The sequence below is a fragment of the Ursus americanus genome, chromosome 21 (genome assembly GCF_024610735.1).
Source record: "Ursus americanus isolate L20-20 chromosome 21, mUrsAme1.1.p, whole genome shotgun sequence".
Lineage (NCBI taxonomy): Eukaryota > Metazoa > Chordata > Mammalia > Carnivora > Ursidae > Ursus > Ursus americanus.
The window spans coordinates 46,422,772-46,437,960 of NC_142147.1; the positions used below are offsets into that span (position 1 = coordinate 46,422,772).

A 15,189-nucleotide genomic window follows, 5' to 3' on the forward strand; every position below is an offset into this window, starting at 1 on the left:
ATGATGCCTAGCCCACAACGCCAAAAGCACAGGCAACAAAATTTCAAGCTTACAGACTGTTGGCCCTCAGGAGAAACAATCAACTGAGTGGAAAGGAAACCTACAGAGTGGGAAAAGCATTTGCAATTCATATGTCTATTAAGGGATTAATGTCTAGAAGATGTAAAGAAACTCTAAAATTCACAATAACAAGAAAAACAAACTACCCAACTACACGATGGACAAAAGTCTTGATGAGACTTTCTCCAAAGATACAACGGTAGGGGCGTCTGCCTTCGGCTCAGGGCGTGATCCCGGCGTTATGGGATCGAGCCCCACATCGGGCTCTTCCGCTATGAGCCTGCTTCTTCCTCTCCCACTCCCCCTGCTTGTGTTCCCTCTCTCGCTGGCTGTCTCTCTCTCTGTCAAATAAATAAATAAAATCTTTAAAAAAAAAAAAAAAGATACAACGGCCACCAAGCTTCCGAGAACATGTCGGCGCCACTAATCATGACAGGAAGCAAATCAAAGAACTAACACGTATCGTGTCACACCCGTTAGGATGGCCCCTATCGACAGCAATGACCAACAGAACCCAAGAACCCAATCCGTAAAACCAGTCGTGCTGGCGAGGATCTGGAGGAACTGCACCCTGGCACGACGTTGGTGAAAACGTAAAATGGCCCGTCTGCTGTGGAACACAGTGCAGATTCCTCCAAACCAAGAAAGAGACTTACCACGCGATGGAGCCATCTCCCTCCTGAGTTTCCCTCCATGGGAATTGGAAGCAACGTTGCGAAGGGTACTCGCACATCCCGTTCGTTGCGGGGTTATTCTCCAGAGTCAAGAGGTGGAAGCACGCACATGTCCACACACAGAGGAATGGAGAAAGAACGCGTGGCATCTTCACAACGGAACGTTGCTCAATCCTAGAAAAGAAGGTAATTCTGGACCTTCTGCCAAGTGAAATGGGCAAGTCACAGAAAGACAAGAACCCTACGAGTCCTCTTATACGTGGTATCTAAACTAGTCACATTTATAGAAACAGAAAGAACTGTGGGGCCGTGGGGGCAGAGGGGGGAAACACAGAGCTGTGGGTACAGATCTTCAGTCACAAATGAACAGGAGCTGGAGAAGCCTGCACGACAGTGAGAATACGTGCCCGCTGCAGAACTACACGCTGGCACATGCTTAATGGCAGCAAATGTAAGGTTACTGTGTTTTACTGACTATAATTTTTCACAGATTTCTTTAGGGGAGAAATTGGGGTGAAGAGTCCTGGGGCCTTTGAAACCTTCCTGCTTCAGAGAGGAAGCTCTGGGTGTGGCAAACACAAGGGGCTGGTGGGTGACGTTCATTTCCTGTTCCCGAGCAGCCTGTTTCACCCCAGATGGTTGCTTGTGGCGTCTCTGAGCCCCTCAAGAGCCCACCATGGGGAGGAGGCTCAAAGCTCCAGTGGTGATCGGGAGTCGAGGGGCCAAGGTGGGAGGGGAAGGGCCGGGCAGGGACGGAAACAGGGGTAGAGGAGGTAGCAGCATGGAAGGGGGACAGATGAAAGGATTCAAGAGAGCTGAAGAGTCCAAGATGTGACATTAAAAATAAAAAGAAAGAAAGAAAAAGACAGAAGGGGGCGCCTGGCTGGCTCGGTAGGTACAGCATGAGACTCTTGATCTTGGGGTCCTGGGCTCAAGCCCCATGTAGAACTTACCTAGAAAAAAAAATTAAATTAAGTTAAATTTAAAAAGGAAGAATGAAGACAGGGGATGGTGAGGAGGGAGACACCTTAGACGAGCAGGTTGGGAAGCTCCTGAGCCAGGTGCTGTGTGGCCTTTGAAGCTCCCTTGTGTTTAAGAAAACCTTTGCCCTTTCTGAAGATAGTAAACGGAATCAGCACCCTAAAGGGGAAGCGTCTGGCTGGCAGGGCAGAGGAGAGAGGAGGAGAGTGGCTCACGGCGTTAACAGGGGGTTAGGGCAAAGAGGACATTTTGCAAAGGGCACAAAACATGCCACTTGATGACGTTCCTCCCACTCCCGGGCTCCAGGACAGGCATCGAGGGAACCCCTCGGAGCGGGCAGAGCTTCAGCGTCACAGGAAAGGGACCAGAGCGACCGCCTCTTGGAATATCACCCATCCTCACTGAAGACAGCCAGATGTGCCCCGGGGCCGGTCCTCATTCTGGACTCAAGGGTACGTTGGGGTTCACATTAAGAGATGAGATTTCTTACCACATTTTTGACCCCACGCAGTCCTGGGCCATGATAGCCATGCTGGGCTCACCAGCCCTGGGCTTGTTGAACAGACCCTCCCTTTTTCTAGGAGTCTTTGCCACTTGGGTCCATGAAGCCCCAGCCTCCCCGCCTGCGGTGGCCTGAGAAACCTTCCGTGCAGGGGCTTCCCCCCGGGGACACGTGGGCAGGGATAAAGGCACATGATGAATCTGAAGACCCAGAGGAAGGAGCCTGGCTCAAGACAAACCATGGGGGGGAGAGGGTGTACGTGGAACCACCATCCAGTGGGGACATGTCCCCTGGGGCCACCTGGAAATGTGCAGCCTGCCGCATGCTGGCTCTCACACCTCATTATTCAAATGAGGCTAGAACCTCGTGTAAAGAGCTAGATGGAAGGACGTCTTCAGGGAGAAAACGATCCAGAAGTTTGACTCTTCATGACCCCACCACACAATTATAAGAAAAGGGATCTACCCCCAGGAATGAGAGGCCAGGGAGACCCACCCTCTCTACTCACACCCACTTCCCCTCAAACCTGGAGCAGCCAGTGCACCTCAAGCCTGGGGGCCCATCAGGCAGGGCTTTGGGGGCCATGTGAGGGACTCCAGGTCTTATTTGAAGTGCAGTCAGACGTGTCTAAAGGGACTGTTTATTGTTTGATTTGTTTTCCAGAAGTGACACGATCTATTTACATGATGTTATTCTAGTGGTTTTGCTCGGCTTGCCAGGTGGAGAAAGCTCCGGAGAGGAGACAGTGGAAGCTGAGAGTGGTTGGGAGAAGAGTGACCCCCAGGGGTGCTCACACCTTGCTCCCCAGAGCCTGTGAATACGGGGCTGGACAGGGCAACGGGAAATTAAGGTTGTTAACAGGCTGGCCTTTAAATGGGGGACTATCTTGGGCGAGCCGATGGCTCCATCTGTGTCAGGCTTCTGAGCTACAAAACTCTAGGGTTAACAAACCGTGTTGTGTGAAGCCACTGAGGTTGTGGTAACTTGGTACAGCCGCAGTAGGGACCGAACGCCCTGCAAGACTGGTTAGACCAGGTCTACGTAGGAAACCACAGTTTGGACTCGTGGTCATAGTGGAGAAGAAAGAGGGAGAGAAATGGGAGAAAGGTCAGGGCAGGTGGGGGACCTGGAGAGGGTGGGTGACAGATTGCACCTGGGGCAGGCGGGCACCAAAGATTCAATAGTGACTCATGATTCTTGCTGCAGCAACCACATGGCGGGAAAGAGCTTTAATAGAAGGAGATGTGTGCAGGCCGAGCCTGTGTGAGGACCGAAGTGAACGCTGGAGTTCTGTGTGCAGTTCAGGTGCGGAGAGGGGACGCTGGGACGGGTTCGGCTTGGTCCCGGCTTATGCGGGAGGCCAGAGAGGAGAGGTGGGGGCCGTCCATCCAGCGGGACAGGATCCTCACAGTGTCTACCGGGGCCTGGAGGTCCTCACACTCGTGGGGGTGGATGCGGGTGGGCGGTGGGACAGCTGACAGCGCACGGGCTGGAGTGAGGTCCCGCCTGGAGCAGCGCCTTCGTGTCCTGCAGCCCGCAGTGCTGTTCGCAGGCGGCCCTGCTGGTGGCAGGGCAATGCCAGCGCCTAAGGAGCATCGTCATGTGTCTCTCGTGACCAGCAAACCAGAAAACGTGTGGGGCTCACATTTCTAACACAACAGACCTCCAGGGCACCTACCGGACACTGTGAGTCCACGTGTGCAACGTGCTTTCAGATACATGGAATTCGGTAGAGGTTTCTGGGACCCCACTGGCTTGGGTCATACCCAGAGAGTCTGGAAGAGTCATCTGGACAAAAGGGTCACGTTGGCAGTGGGCCGTCAGCTGCTGCTTTCCGACGATGACGCTCAGCTTGTCGCTTCTGAAACAAAGTTTAAAGGTTCGGATTTTCCTGTCAACTAATTCATTTAAACACTGTAAGAGCGTACGAATTGTCCCGTTTCCCCCGTCACAGGTGACTATGAGGAATATCCACTATATGGCTTCACCCAGAACTCTCATTTTTTATCAGAATTATCACTACTCCTGTAGTTTCTTACAGCCCCTGCTATCCTTGAAAGTATCCCCACTGACGGGTTCCTGATAGTCCAGCAATCAGAACTCCCAGGACAAAGTTCACAGGCCACGGAGTGCTGGAAAGGCAGCCATCGAGCCCCACGTGTCCCCCCACACACTTGAAAAGTACATCCAGCGGGGCAGCTGGGGGCTCAGTCAGTTAAGCGTCTGACTCTTGATTTCGGCTCAGGCCATGATCTCAGGGTCCTGGGGATCGAGCCCCACATCAGGCTCCACGCAGTGCAGGAAGGCTGCTTCTCCCTCTCCATCTGCCCCTCCCCCGCCCCGCCAGCCCCCACTGGTACACACTCCGTCTCTCTCTCTCAAATAATAAATACAATCTTTTAAAAAATAAAAATAAAAGGGGCGCCTGGGTAGCGCAGTCGTTAAGCGTCTGCCTTCGGCTCAGGGCGTGATCCCAGCGTTCTGGGATCGAGCCCCACATCAGGCTCCTCTGCTGGGAGCCTGCTTCTTCCTCTCCCACTCCCCCTGCTTGTGTTCCCTCTCTCGCTGGCTGTCTCTCTGTCAAATAAACAAATAAAATCTTTAAAATAAATAAATAAATAAATAAAAATAAAAAATAAAAAACTGAACCTAAAGAAAAATTTATTATTACTTTGTTTACATCAGTGAATACAGTTTTAAACCCACAGGAACTCTGAATGCCTGCTTTTGTGTTACTTTATATAGAAGTGGGTTGGGGCCATCTTACAATGCCAAAAATGAATTAAAAACACACAAATAAAAATGCTATCCTCTCTTCCTGACTACGGTTAAGCAAGCAGATACATACAGGCAATTTACTTTAGAATAGAAGAGGAAAAAAAAAGTGCCTTATCTAAGCTTGTGAATTCTGGTACAAATTTAAAAAAACCTTCCAGGGAGCTATATGCGGAACACTGTCCAAAGCCCACTCAGAAAGGGAAAACATTCAAACTCCGAGAAACCAAGGCAGAGACACCTTGTTGAAGACACAGGACATTCAGCAGAGACCCCAGAAAAATCGTACCTTAGGAGTAGGGCTAAACCAGCCCTAGAGTGAAGTCTATACCCATGCTAATAAAATGTAAATATTCTATATTATTCTATACCGCATATTCTTTAATAATTCCAGATATTGGCAATGAACAACTAGAAAGTGAAATATTTTTTTAAAACACCATTTGAGAGGGGCACCTGGGTGGCTCAGTAGGTTAGGTGTCTGCCTTCAGCTCAAGTGATGATCCCAGGGTTCTGGGATCAAGTCCCGCATCGGTCTCCTTGCTCAGTGGGGAGCCTGCTTTTCCCTCTCCCTCTGCCCCTCCCCCACAGCTCTGCACACGCGCTCTCTCTCACTCTGTCAAATAAATAAATAAAATCTAAAATAAATAAATAAATAAAACCATTTGGGAGTGCTGCCCGGCTGGCTTGGTCAGTGGAGTGTGCAAGTACACTATTCTGTACTCACTACTTCAACTGCAACATGCATCTCTCTCAGTCCGTGATGGCTTGAATTGTGTCCCCCTCTTCCAAATCCACATGTTGAGGTCCTGACCCCCCAGTACCTCAGAAAGTCACCTTATTTAGAGATAAGGTCTCTGCAGAGGTAATCAAATGGAGACGAGGTCATTAGGGTGGGACCCAATCCAGTAGGACCGGTGTCCTTATTCAAAGGGAAAAATCTGCACACAGACATGCATAAAGGGCAGACGAAGTCAAGATGCAGGGAGAAGCCAGCCATCCAAAGCCAAGGAGAGAGAGGTCTGGGGCAGATCCTTCCCTCCCAGCCCTCAGAAGGAACCAACCCTGTCAACACCTTGACTTTGGGCTTCCAGCTTCCAGAATTGTGATGATATGATAATACCCTTCTCTTGCGTAAGCCTCGCCGGCTGTGGTACTTAGTTATGGCAGCCCCGGAAAACAAATCCACAGGCCAAGAGCCAATTTAGGATGGTCTTCACTACAGGAGCTAGAAGTCAGCTGTGGGGTCAGGCCCGGAGGCAGGGCAAGCACTAGTCAGAGAGATGGGAAGGGATGAGGGAGGGTCCCGGGGCCTAAAGGACAGGGTCCTTGGGACCAGAACTACCTCTTCATATTTATGCTAAACTGTCCCTAATGTTTTTGCTAATAATATATTAATAATAATACTTACTATTAATTGTCCCCAAATGAAAGTTTTAAACTATTTTTACATAAAATTAAGAGCTTTTACTAACACCATTCTGACTGAGGCATTTTCTCTATTAAAAATTAATATTCATTTATAGCTTAACTTCCAGGAATAGTACCAATTCTGAAAGTACACAAAGGGTACTTTATGTTTGGATGATGAGAGTTAAGGGGGGTAGTGACTTGGATTTTTGGGTCTAGATGACAGAGGCCTAGGACCTGGACTCCTGAGTCTGAAGGAGGAGGGGGCTGGGGGGGGCCTGGACTCCTGGGTCTGAGGGAGGAGGGGGCTGGGAACAGGGACCCACAGATTCCTGAGATATTAGAGAACTAGGGGCCAGGCATCAGGGACCCAGTATTTGAAGTGAATTTCTTACTATCCTTTCTCTTACTTTGCTCCTGGAGGCAGGATCAAAACTACAGTGAGCACTAAAAACTCCCTATCCCGTAAGTCTGTTCCTTGTTAAAGGGCATCAATCAAGACAGTCCCTTTGGTTATTCTAAGAACCGCCAAAGCTTCCAGAATACGCCAGCCAGACAGTGAGGACACAATCAGCCATGCTCACTACCATCATACACAGAGACCTCCTCCCCTGAAACCTGTGACCACTGCCCTGGTCAGGTTGCTGGGGCAAGGCTGGGATTGGCCATGGCCCTTTTGTAAGGTGCTTCATCCTTTCCTGCCTCCTATGATCCCAAGGCTAGAAATAACTCTGAAGTTTCTCTGTTTCTCTATTCAGCCTTCCAGAAGGCCATGGACGAGGCCAGTGCTGTGACTTGATCAGAGGAAGACGCCCGGGCTGGGCAGGCACTACTGTGGATGAAGGTGATGAGGCCAAGCTGCCTCCCAGTGACTATGGCCACCATGCGGGTGCTGGGGCGGGGCCCTGGCTGGGAACACGGGAGGCGATTTGGGCAGGGAGAGTATGGCCAAGAGTGTAGTCTCCTAGCACGGCTCGCCAAGCAGAGACTCCACTGCCCAATGAGAGAAAATGGTCAGAGAGGCCACTTGGGGATGCACCGCCCGCCTGGCTTTGCTCGCCCTGCGCTGCAAACACCAGCGACCCCCCTCCCCCAACCGCAGCAGGCTCACCACTCGCCATTCTGCGCATGCGTGCCTTCCAAGCCTGCCAGGAGTGGGCTTCTCGAGGGCCAATGGGGATGCGGCGTTCCTTCAGGTTCATCCAATGAGCGCATCAGATGTTTTCACATTGACCAATGGGGCTTCGAGTGACCTGTTTGGCGAAGCTGTCCCCGCCTTCCGCGTCTCTGAGAGACGAAGCCAAGGCCAAGTAGAACAGCAGGGGCGTTCCAGGCCGTTCCTTCAGCGCCGTGAGGTTCTTGTGAGGTTATCTGGAAGCCAGGTGGAATTTGGGTCCCTTAAAGAGAAGAGGAGGGCTCCCCGGATTCCTGGGTCCTGAGGAAAGGGGGTGTAGGACTTCTGGGTCTGAGAGGGGAGGAGGCCGGGGGCCCAGAATCCTGGGTCCTGCGGGAAATGGCGGCTGGAACGCAAAGCCCTGGATCCCTCGGTAGAACAGGACTGGGATCTGAGGATTCCGAGTTCTGCGGGGTCCAGGGCCTGGCGGGCCGAGAATCCCGGGGCGTGGGAGAGCAAAGGCTTGAACCCGGCCTCCTGAGTCTGAGGCCGAAGGGGCGTCTGGGCCGCACCCGGACCCCAAGGTTGGAGGGTCCCGGTCGTTGAACTCCTCTGTCTTTGGGGAATAGGGGTTTGGGTCGGAGGGTTGCAGCTGTGGAAACTGAGGCACAGCGAACGTGTTAATGTGCTCACACTCGCAGGCTAGGCAGGGCCACCGCGACTGGGGAGGTCGCAGTCTTCTGTGGCGCCGGCTGCGCCCCGCCGTGGCAGTACTTGCCAGAAGGTCGATGCAGCCTCGTCGTGTGAGGCCGAACAGCCCGCTCTTCTCTCTCAGATTGCAGGTCCTTAGCTGCTCTTCCAAGTGGCTCTGAGAGACGCCATGGGAGCCCGTCGTGTCCTGAGTTTGCTGTTCCTCCTCCTCCTGGGAACCCCCTCCTTGGCCTGTAAGAATGGGGGACTCCAGGGGGAGAGCTGGCTCACAGAGGATGCACCTCTGGCGTAGGAGGACTGGCCGGAGTCCCCGCAGAGGAGGACACGTGTGCTTACCTTGACCTCATTTCCTCCCCAGCGGAGCAAAATTTGTCCTGTCACAAGGGCATATGGATGAGTGTGGAAAAGGACCCAAGGAGGACGTTTAATTGGACCACAGAGAAAGTTGAGACTTGTGACAGTGGGTCATCCTGCCAGGAATCCCTTCTGATGATTAACGCGGGTAAAGCGAGAAAGGGCAGTTGGGTTGGGTGGGAGGAAGGGTATGTCCTCAGCAGGGCTGTTTCCCCTCCCCTGGGGCCAAGCCATAGGCCCTTTCTTTCCCTCTTGTCTCTGAACAGGGGCCGAGACAGCAGTTTTGGGCACTAAGGGCTGCGTCACGGATGGGACACAGGCGGTAACGTACGTCCAGCACTCCCCACCCCCAGGCATAATCACAGTCTCCTACAGCACCTACTGTGAGGAGTCCTTATGCAACAGCAGGGAGAACTTAATGGAGCTGTGGAGGGAGGAAGAGACCCAAGGTACGCAGGAAGGTGAGACATGGGGACTCAGAGAAACTAGGTAAACCCCTGAAAAGATGGCGGGTCTTCCTTCTCTGTGTTTAGTTGGCTCAGGCCCAATGGGGCCATACACAAAAGAACCTCAGAGCTTTGGCCTGTCTTTTTCTAAATTGTTACCTCGGGGTCTAAACACTGCTCAGAGCACCAGGACATCAATGAAGGCTGAGGTGTTAAGTGGGGTTTTGTGTTTATTAAGCAATAAGGGGTCAGTGGAGGTTTCCAAGTAGGATGGTGTGGTATAAACAGTCTGGCAGTTACTGCTTCCCTGACTTGGCCAGACCCTATGGCAATCTGGCCCTGCCTAACTTTTCAGCTCACTTCCTTCTCTTCTTTCCTTTTTTATTGTGTTCCAGCTGGGGCCATAGTCAAAATACTTAACAACAGATATGGTACTGGCCAATCAGAATGGATGCTGGCCATAAAAAAACCAGTCTAGCCCTATCAGTGCCTACCAACGGAATACCAACACTGCAGTGTCTCACAGTCCCCCAAATCCACCAAGCTGCTCACACCAGCAGGTCTTTGCCCTTGCTGTTTACATTGCTACCCCCCGACCCCCATTTTCACTCAGCTAACCTCTCTTCACCCTCCACCTCAACTCAGGTGTCTGCTCTGTGAAAATAGTTAGCAAATTCTTCCAGATAGTTAGATACCCCTCCATTCCTTTGCCATTATATCTTGGACACAGTGCCTACTGGGATGTACTATAATTACTGGCATGTCCTTCTTCTAGACGGTGATCTCAATGGCAGGAACTGTGTCCTTTTCACCTCTGTTTCCACACCTAAGCACACAGTTTGGAAGTCATGTTGGATGGGTTCTGACAGCAAAGATAATCAGTTGGAGAGGCATGGCAAGGTTGCAGTGATAGGCCTTGACTGTGGCCGTGTCAGTAACAAAGACTTGGGGAAGAGAGGGAAGCAAAAAGAGACAAGTCCAGAGGCAGGACATACACCAATTGCCCTCTGTTTTTCCCTCTAGCTCCCAGTATGACACCATACCTCCATTGCCCAACCTGTGTGGCTCTGGGGACCTGTCTGAATTCTCCTTCTCTTCCCTGTCCCAATGACACAGTTCAGTGCTATCAAGGAAGACTTCAGATCACTGGAGGTAAACTGAACATCTGGTGGGTTCAGAGGCTGGAAAACCAGACATCTGGGTGGACCCCGAGAGGTTCTGACACTCAGGGTTCTAGGAATGAGGAAAGACTGATTCCTTTCTGATTTCCTAAAACATCTGTGTGTCTCCCCATCCCTTCTTGTTCCGTAGGAGGCATCAACTCATTTTTGGAGGTCAAAGGCTGTACATCCATAACTGGTTGCAGGCTGATGTCTGGAATCTTTACAGTAGGGCCCATGTGGGTGGAGGAAATCTGTCCATATAAGTCTCTCCTTCAGCCCCGAAAGGCTGAAAGTGGTGCCGCCTGGCTTCCTGTTTCAGTTTGGCGGATAGAGCTAGTGCTGCTGCTGTTACTGCACTAACTTGTCCGTTGTTCCCGAGGAGGTGCTTTTCAACCTGGACCGCAGGACACCTCTTCTGACTGGGAGCCTTCTGACTGCTGGTCATCAACAAGTTGAGGAGCAAGTGGAGAGCTGAAGAACAGAGAGAGTTCTTGTGGATATATTTTATATTTCTAATAAAGTTTCTGTTGTGATTAGCGTATAACCCAAGACTAGAAGTGGAATTTTGGTGCCGAAAGGGCCCTTAAAATTCATCGTCTCCAACCTACACATTTTGCAGAAAGGGAAGCAGAGATCTGGAAAACTTGAATGTCTCACACTGACAAAGCTATGGGCAGAGCAAGACCAGAACTTTGATACTTGGACCTTAAATCTGGTTTTCCTTTCACTCTAATTGGTCACTTTCTCTTGCTAGCTGGGCAAGAGATTAGCATTAGCCTCCTTCAGAGAACTCCAAGCCCAACCTTAAGGTCACAGTGGCTGTTTTGTTCTAATATTTCCCTGGGAGGTATGGCAGAATTTGAAAAATCAGACTCCAAATTCTTCTGTTATAACAGACCCCATCTCCTATGTCCTGTCTCTTTCCCCTCTACATCATTCCTTCCCTTCTCTGCTGCCTAATTCATGCATCTTGTGTGGACACAGGGAACATCGGAGGCAGCTGGGGCTCAGCAGGGTATGAAAACTGGGGCCTGGGATTCCTGGGGGGAAGATTTGTTTTTGGCTTCTCCTCCTTACTTATTACTCAAGAATAGATAAAACTCATCTTATTATAAAAGACTCCAATGATATAGGAGCCACATAGGGAAAAGTAAAAGGTGGGGAGAGGATGGGGGGAACGGACATTATTTTACTTAAATAGTTTTATTGTGGTTTAAATCATATAGCCAACTGTACCAGGGGTGGAAGGAGACGTAATGCAAATAGTGACCCCTACAAAGGACAAAGGACAGGGGAGTTTGGCCATAGTATAGTTCATCCAAGTTCTTTCTAGAAAGTTCTCTGTTCTAAATAAACTCTTTGAGTTAAAGCCGCACCCCAGCTAACACTTTATCTTTGTCCCTAGGCATCCAGTTTCCCATCATATCAGTTTGCAGGAGAAAGTACAAACAAATCAAATTTGAACTTAATGAGGGGCATGTAAGTTTCTGAAATAAGCATTCAGAACCATGACTGGTAAATGCTATCTAGGGCAAAAACAAAAAAACCAAGTACATGTTTCCCATAGGACAATGGCTTTCTGAGGCACTGAAGAGTTACAGGAGAAATCCCTGAGTGAATAGAAGAATGACACAATTTTCCAAAATTTGGCCTGTGGATTGTTTTGGTATTTTAAAAATTATATGTATCATATGCCAAAGAACTTCAGGCAGCATGGGCAAACTTCTCAGGCCACAAACTCAACTATAATAATGTATTAACATAAATACATATAATATAAAAGTATTTTAATATATTGTTTATTCTTATGATACTTTGGTTATAGCAATCCCTCATCTGACCCAGTGGTAGGAAGAAACTTAACCAGTTTGAATAAACTCAGCCACCTCTGGGCTTTCTCCCTTTCCACTCTTCTTGCCCAGGCCTTGGCTACAGGACTGGTGGGAAGGAGGTGACTGTCTAGTTTTTGCCTCTGCTGCTCATGTCCAAGTTCCTGCTGATGCCTGGTACTTGGCTTCCATTCCTGCTGGCGTCCACTGGGAACCTCCAACCCTGTCTGGGCACTGATGGTCATCCACGTGGGCCCTCTCAGCTCTGCCATCCCTCTCCCAGCTACTTCGGGGCCTCTTCCAACAGCTGTCAAGTCCCACTGCAGTGCTTCAGGACTCGGGCTGTGGAGTCATCCCATATAGCTGATGAAATTCCCCCAAGATCTGGAGAAAAGATCATTGCACAGGGGATTGCTTCCTCCCTAGGTACTAGGAAAGAGATGGGGCCTAGGCTCAGGGATTTATCATCTACCTTACACAGACCATTACCACACATTCTTCTCAAATCTATTGTTTTGCAACAATCATGCCATAAGGCCTTTTAGGGAACTTGAAAATTCCAGGTCTATCAAGTCAAAAGTTGGGCCTTCAGAGTTATTGTCTCTGTCTCACTTTACATAAGTCTACTTTGAAACTTCAAGGCTGAACATTAAGATATTTCTGGCTCTTTGCATTTCTAGGTAATGGCCCTACTAACTGAGGGACAAGGAGCAAGAGAAGTGGTACAAAGAATTGGAGAGTGGGGAGACAACAGTAAAAATGAAATATAATCCTGCATATTCCTATTTGTTCATCTGTCTAGATTAAGCCTCTATCCTCACCCATATTGCTCTCTCCAGGACTCTGGTTTATGTTCTTCCCTCCCTGAAATTCCATCTCCACTTCCCACCTTCACAACAGCACCCATAGATGTGACCAGCAAACTGATGCTATAGTTTCTTCCAGAACTGCTTATTGAAGTGAACCAAATTTCAACACACATTCCTCTCCAACAACTAAACTGACCACCACCAACTACCTTCAGCTTGATGCTAATGTGGAGGGGAAAAAAGCAATGAGTTTCTAGAGGGTAGAGAAGAAGAGAGGCAGAAGTTTAGGAAGGACGGGCACTGAAAAAAGGTAAGAATTTGAAGATTCCTCTCCCTATTTCCTTAATATTGTTATATTGGCCATGTGAACACATCCTGGTTTGGGGCAGTGATGTCAGAATGGGAGGTCAGTTTTGATCAGGAGCTAGGAAACCAGTTGTTTCGGTTATTTTATTATTATTTAATGTTAATTAAAGTAATAATTTATTGGGCACTAAATCTCTTTCTTGCTTTATGTGCAGAACTTTAGGAATACAATTTATATAATCCCACTGTATGTTTCTGGTGAAGAGCTGGAGGAATTTAAATATCCATTACTAAGGGAATGGATAAGCAAAACAGCAGACCTATTCTTTGGATGTGCAACACTTACTAAACCACAGCACTCTGTTAAAAAAAAAATTTCTTTCACAACAAAATCACTTGTGTAAGTTAATACCACAATCAAAATAAAAAAGTTCATTCACCCCAAAACTCCCTCATTCTACTCCTTTGTAGCCCCATCCTCCCCTCATCCCAGCTGTGGACAATCACGGGTCTATTCTCTATCACTATACATTGGCCTTTCTGAAAATGGCATAGAAATGGAACCACACAGTATGGAATCTTTGAGACCAGCTTCTTTCACTCATGATTCGTGCCTCTGAGATTCAGCCATGTTATGTGTATTGATGGTTTACTCCTTTTTATGGACAAATATCATTCCATTGTATGGACATATTCCAGTTCATCCATTAATTTGCTGAAGATGTTTGGGTGGTTTCTAGTTTGGGGCAGTAACGAATTAAACTGCTATAAACATTTATGTACAGTTTTTTGATAAATGTATAATTTTATCTCCAGGATAAATACTTAGGAGTAGGATTGCTGGGTCATAAGGCAAGAGTTTGTTTAACTTTATAAGAAATGGAGAAACTGTTTTCCAGAGGGCTTGTGTCATTTTTTATTACCACCAGCAATGTATGAGAATCCTAGTTTCATAGTCTGCAGGATATAGATACTGTACATACATTATTAGATTCATATTCATTTCACTTTTTTGGAACTATTGTAAATAGTACTTTTAAATTTTCAGTTTTCAATTTTTCATTGCTAGTATATAGAAGAAATGCAATTGATTTTTGCATGTTGACCTATCTCCTACAATTTTATTAAATTCATTTATTAGTTCTAGCAGCTTTTTGGGTAGGTTCTACAGAAATTCCATGGAATTTTTCTAGACAATCATGTCATCTGCAAGTAGGGCCACTTTTATTTTTTCCTTTCCAATATGTAGGCCTTTTATTTATTTTTCTTTTGTTATTGCACCAGTTAGGATTTCTAGTGCAATGAATAAAAGTAGTGAGAGTGGACAGTTTGCTTTGTTCCCAATCTTAGGAAGTTTCTTTAAAACTTAAACATACACTTACCACAGGATTCAACCTTTCCTTTCCAAAGTACTACCACTCCCCACCCAAAAAAACCAAAAGCATATGTCCATACAATGATTTTTATACAAATGTTCATAACAGCTTTATTTATAAGAGCCCCAAACTGGAAACAACTCAAATGCCCATCAACAGTGAAAAAATTGATAATAATATATCTTTATAGTGGAATATTACTCAGCAAAGAAAAAAAGGAATGAATTATTGATACATACAGCAACCCTTGTCCCTCTCCCTACCCCCTGTCCCTCCCCTGACTCACGAGCACTTGCACTCTCTCTCTCTCTCAAATATATAAATAAATAAAATCTTAAAAAACAATAATTGCTCATGTATTTACCTTTATTGAGATCTTTATATCTTCATATGGCTTTGAGTTACTGTCTAGTGTCCTTTCATTTCACCTTGTAAAACTCCCTTGAGCATTTCTTGCGGGGCAAGTCTGGTGGTCACAAACCCCCTCAGCTTTTGTTTATCTGGGACTGTCTTAATTTCTCCCTCACTTTTGAAGAGCAGTTTTTCTGGATATAGGATTCTTGGTGGACAGTTTCTTTCTTTTTAACACTTTGAATATATTGACCCTCTGTCTTCTGGCCTCCGAAGTTTCCAGTGAGAAATCTGCCGATAATCTTATTGAGGCTCCTTTGTATGTGAT

At 47.9% G+C, this 15,189-nt stretch overlaps 3 protein-coding genes and 1 long non-coding RNA gene across 4 annotated transcripts in view; 2 read left to right on the forward strand and 2 right to left on the reverse strand.

The window, feature by feature from the left end:
- Window positions 1-4,030, reverse strand: part of CD177 (CD177 molecule) — a 40,120-nt gene extending 36,090 nt beyond the window's left edge. The window contains exons 1-2 of the mRNA XM_087870834.1: window positions 3,896-4,030; window positions 717-908 (exon numbers count right to left, since the gene is read on the reverse strand). The gene's annotated coding sequence lies outside the window, so the exon portion shown is untranslated. The remainder of the gene's footprint in view (window positions 1-716; window positions 909-3,895) is intronic.
- On the forward strand, window positions 1,348-7,497 carry LOC123778676 (uncharacterized). The gene is made up of 4 exons (XR_015728117.1): window positions 1,348-1,461; window positions 2,022-2,167; window positions 3,424-4,096; window positions 7,161-7,497. It is a non-coding gene; the product is annotated as an uncharacterized LOC123778676 (long non-coding RNA).
- The window catches only part of LYPD3 (LY6/PLAUR domain containing 3), a 45,990-nt gene continuing 34,744 nt past the window's right edge, over window positions 3,944-15,189 (reverse strand). The window contains exons 2-3 of the transcript XR_015728116.1: window positions 7,514-10,661; window positions 3,944-4,078 (exon numbers count right to left, since the gene is read on the reverse strand). The gene's annotated coding sequence lies outside the window, so the exon portion shown is untranslated. The remainder of the gene's footprint in view (window positions 4,079-7,513; window positions 10,662-15,189) is intronic.
- TEX101 (testis expressed 101) lies at window positions 8,347-10,550 on the forward strand. Its single transcript, XM_045776136.2, has 5 exons — window positions 8,347-8,460; window positions 8,586-8,729; window positions 8,848-9,042; window positions 10,051-10,179; window positions 10,339-10,550. The coding sequence occupies exons 1-5, from the start codon at window positions 8,397-8,399 to the stop codon at window positions 10,548-10,550; spliced, it is 744 nt and encodes a 247-aa protein (XP_045632092.2). The 5' UTR covers window positions 8,347-8,396.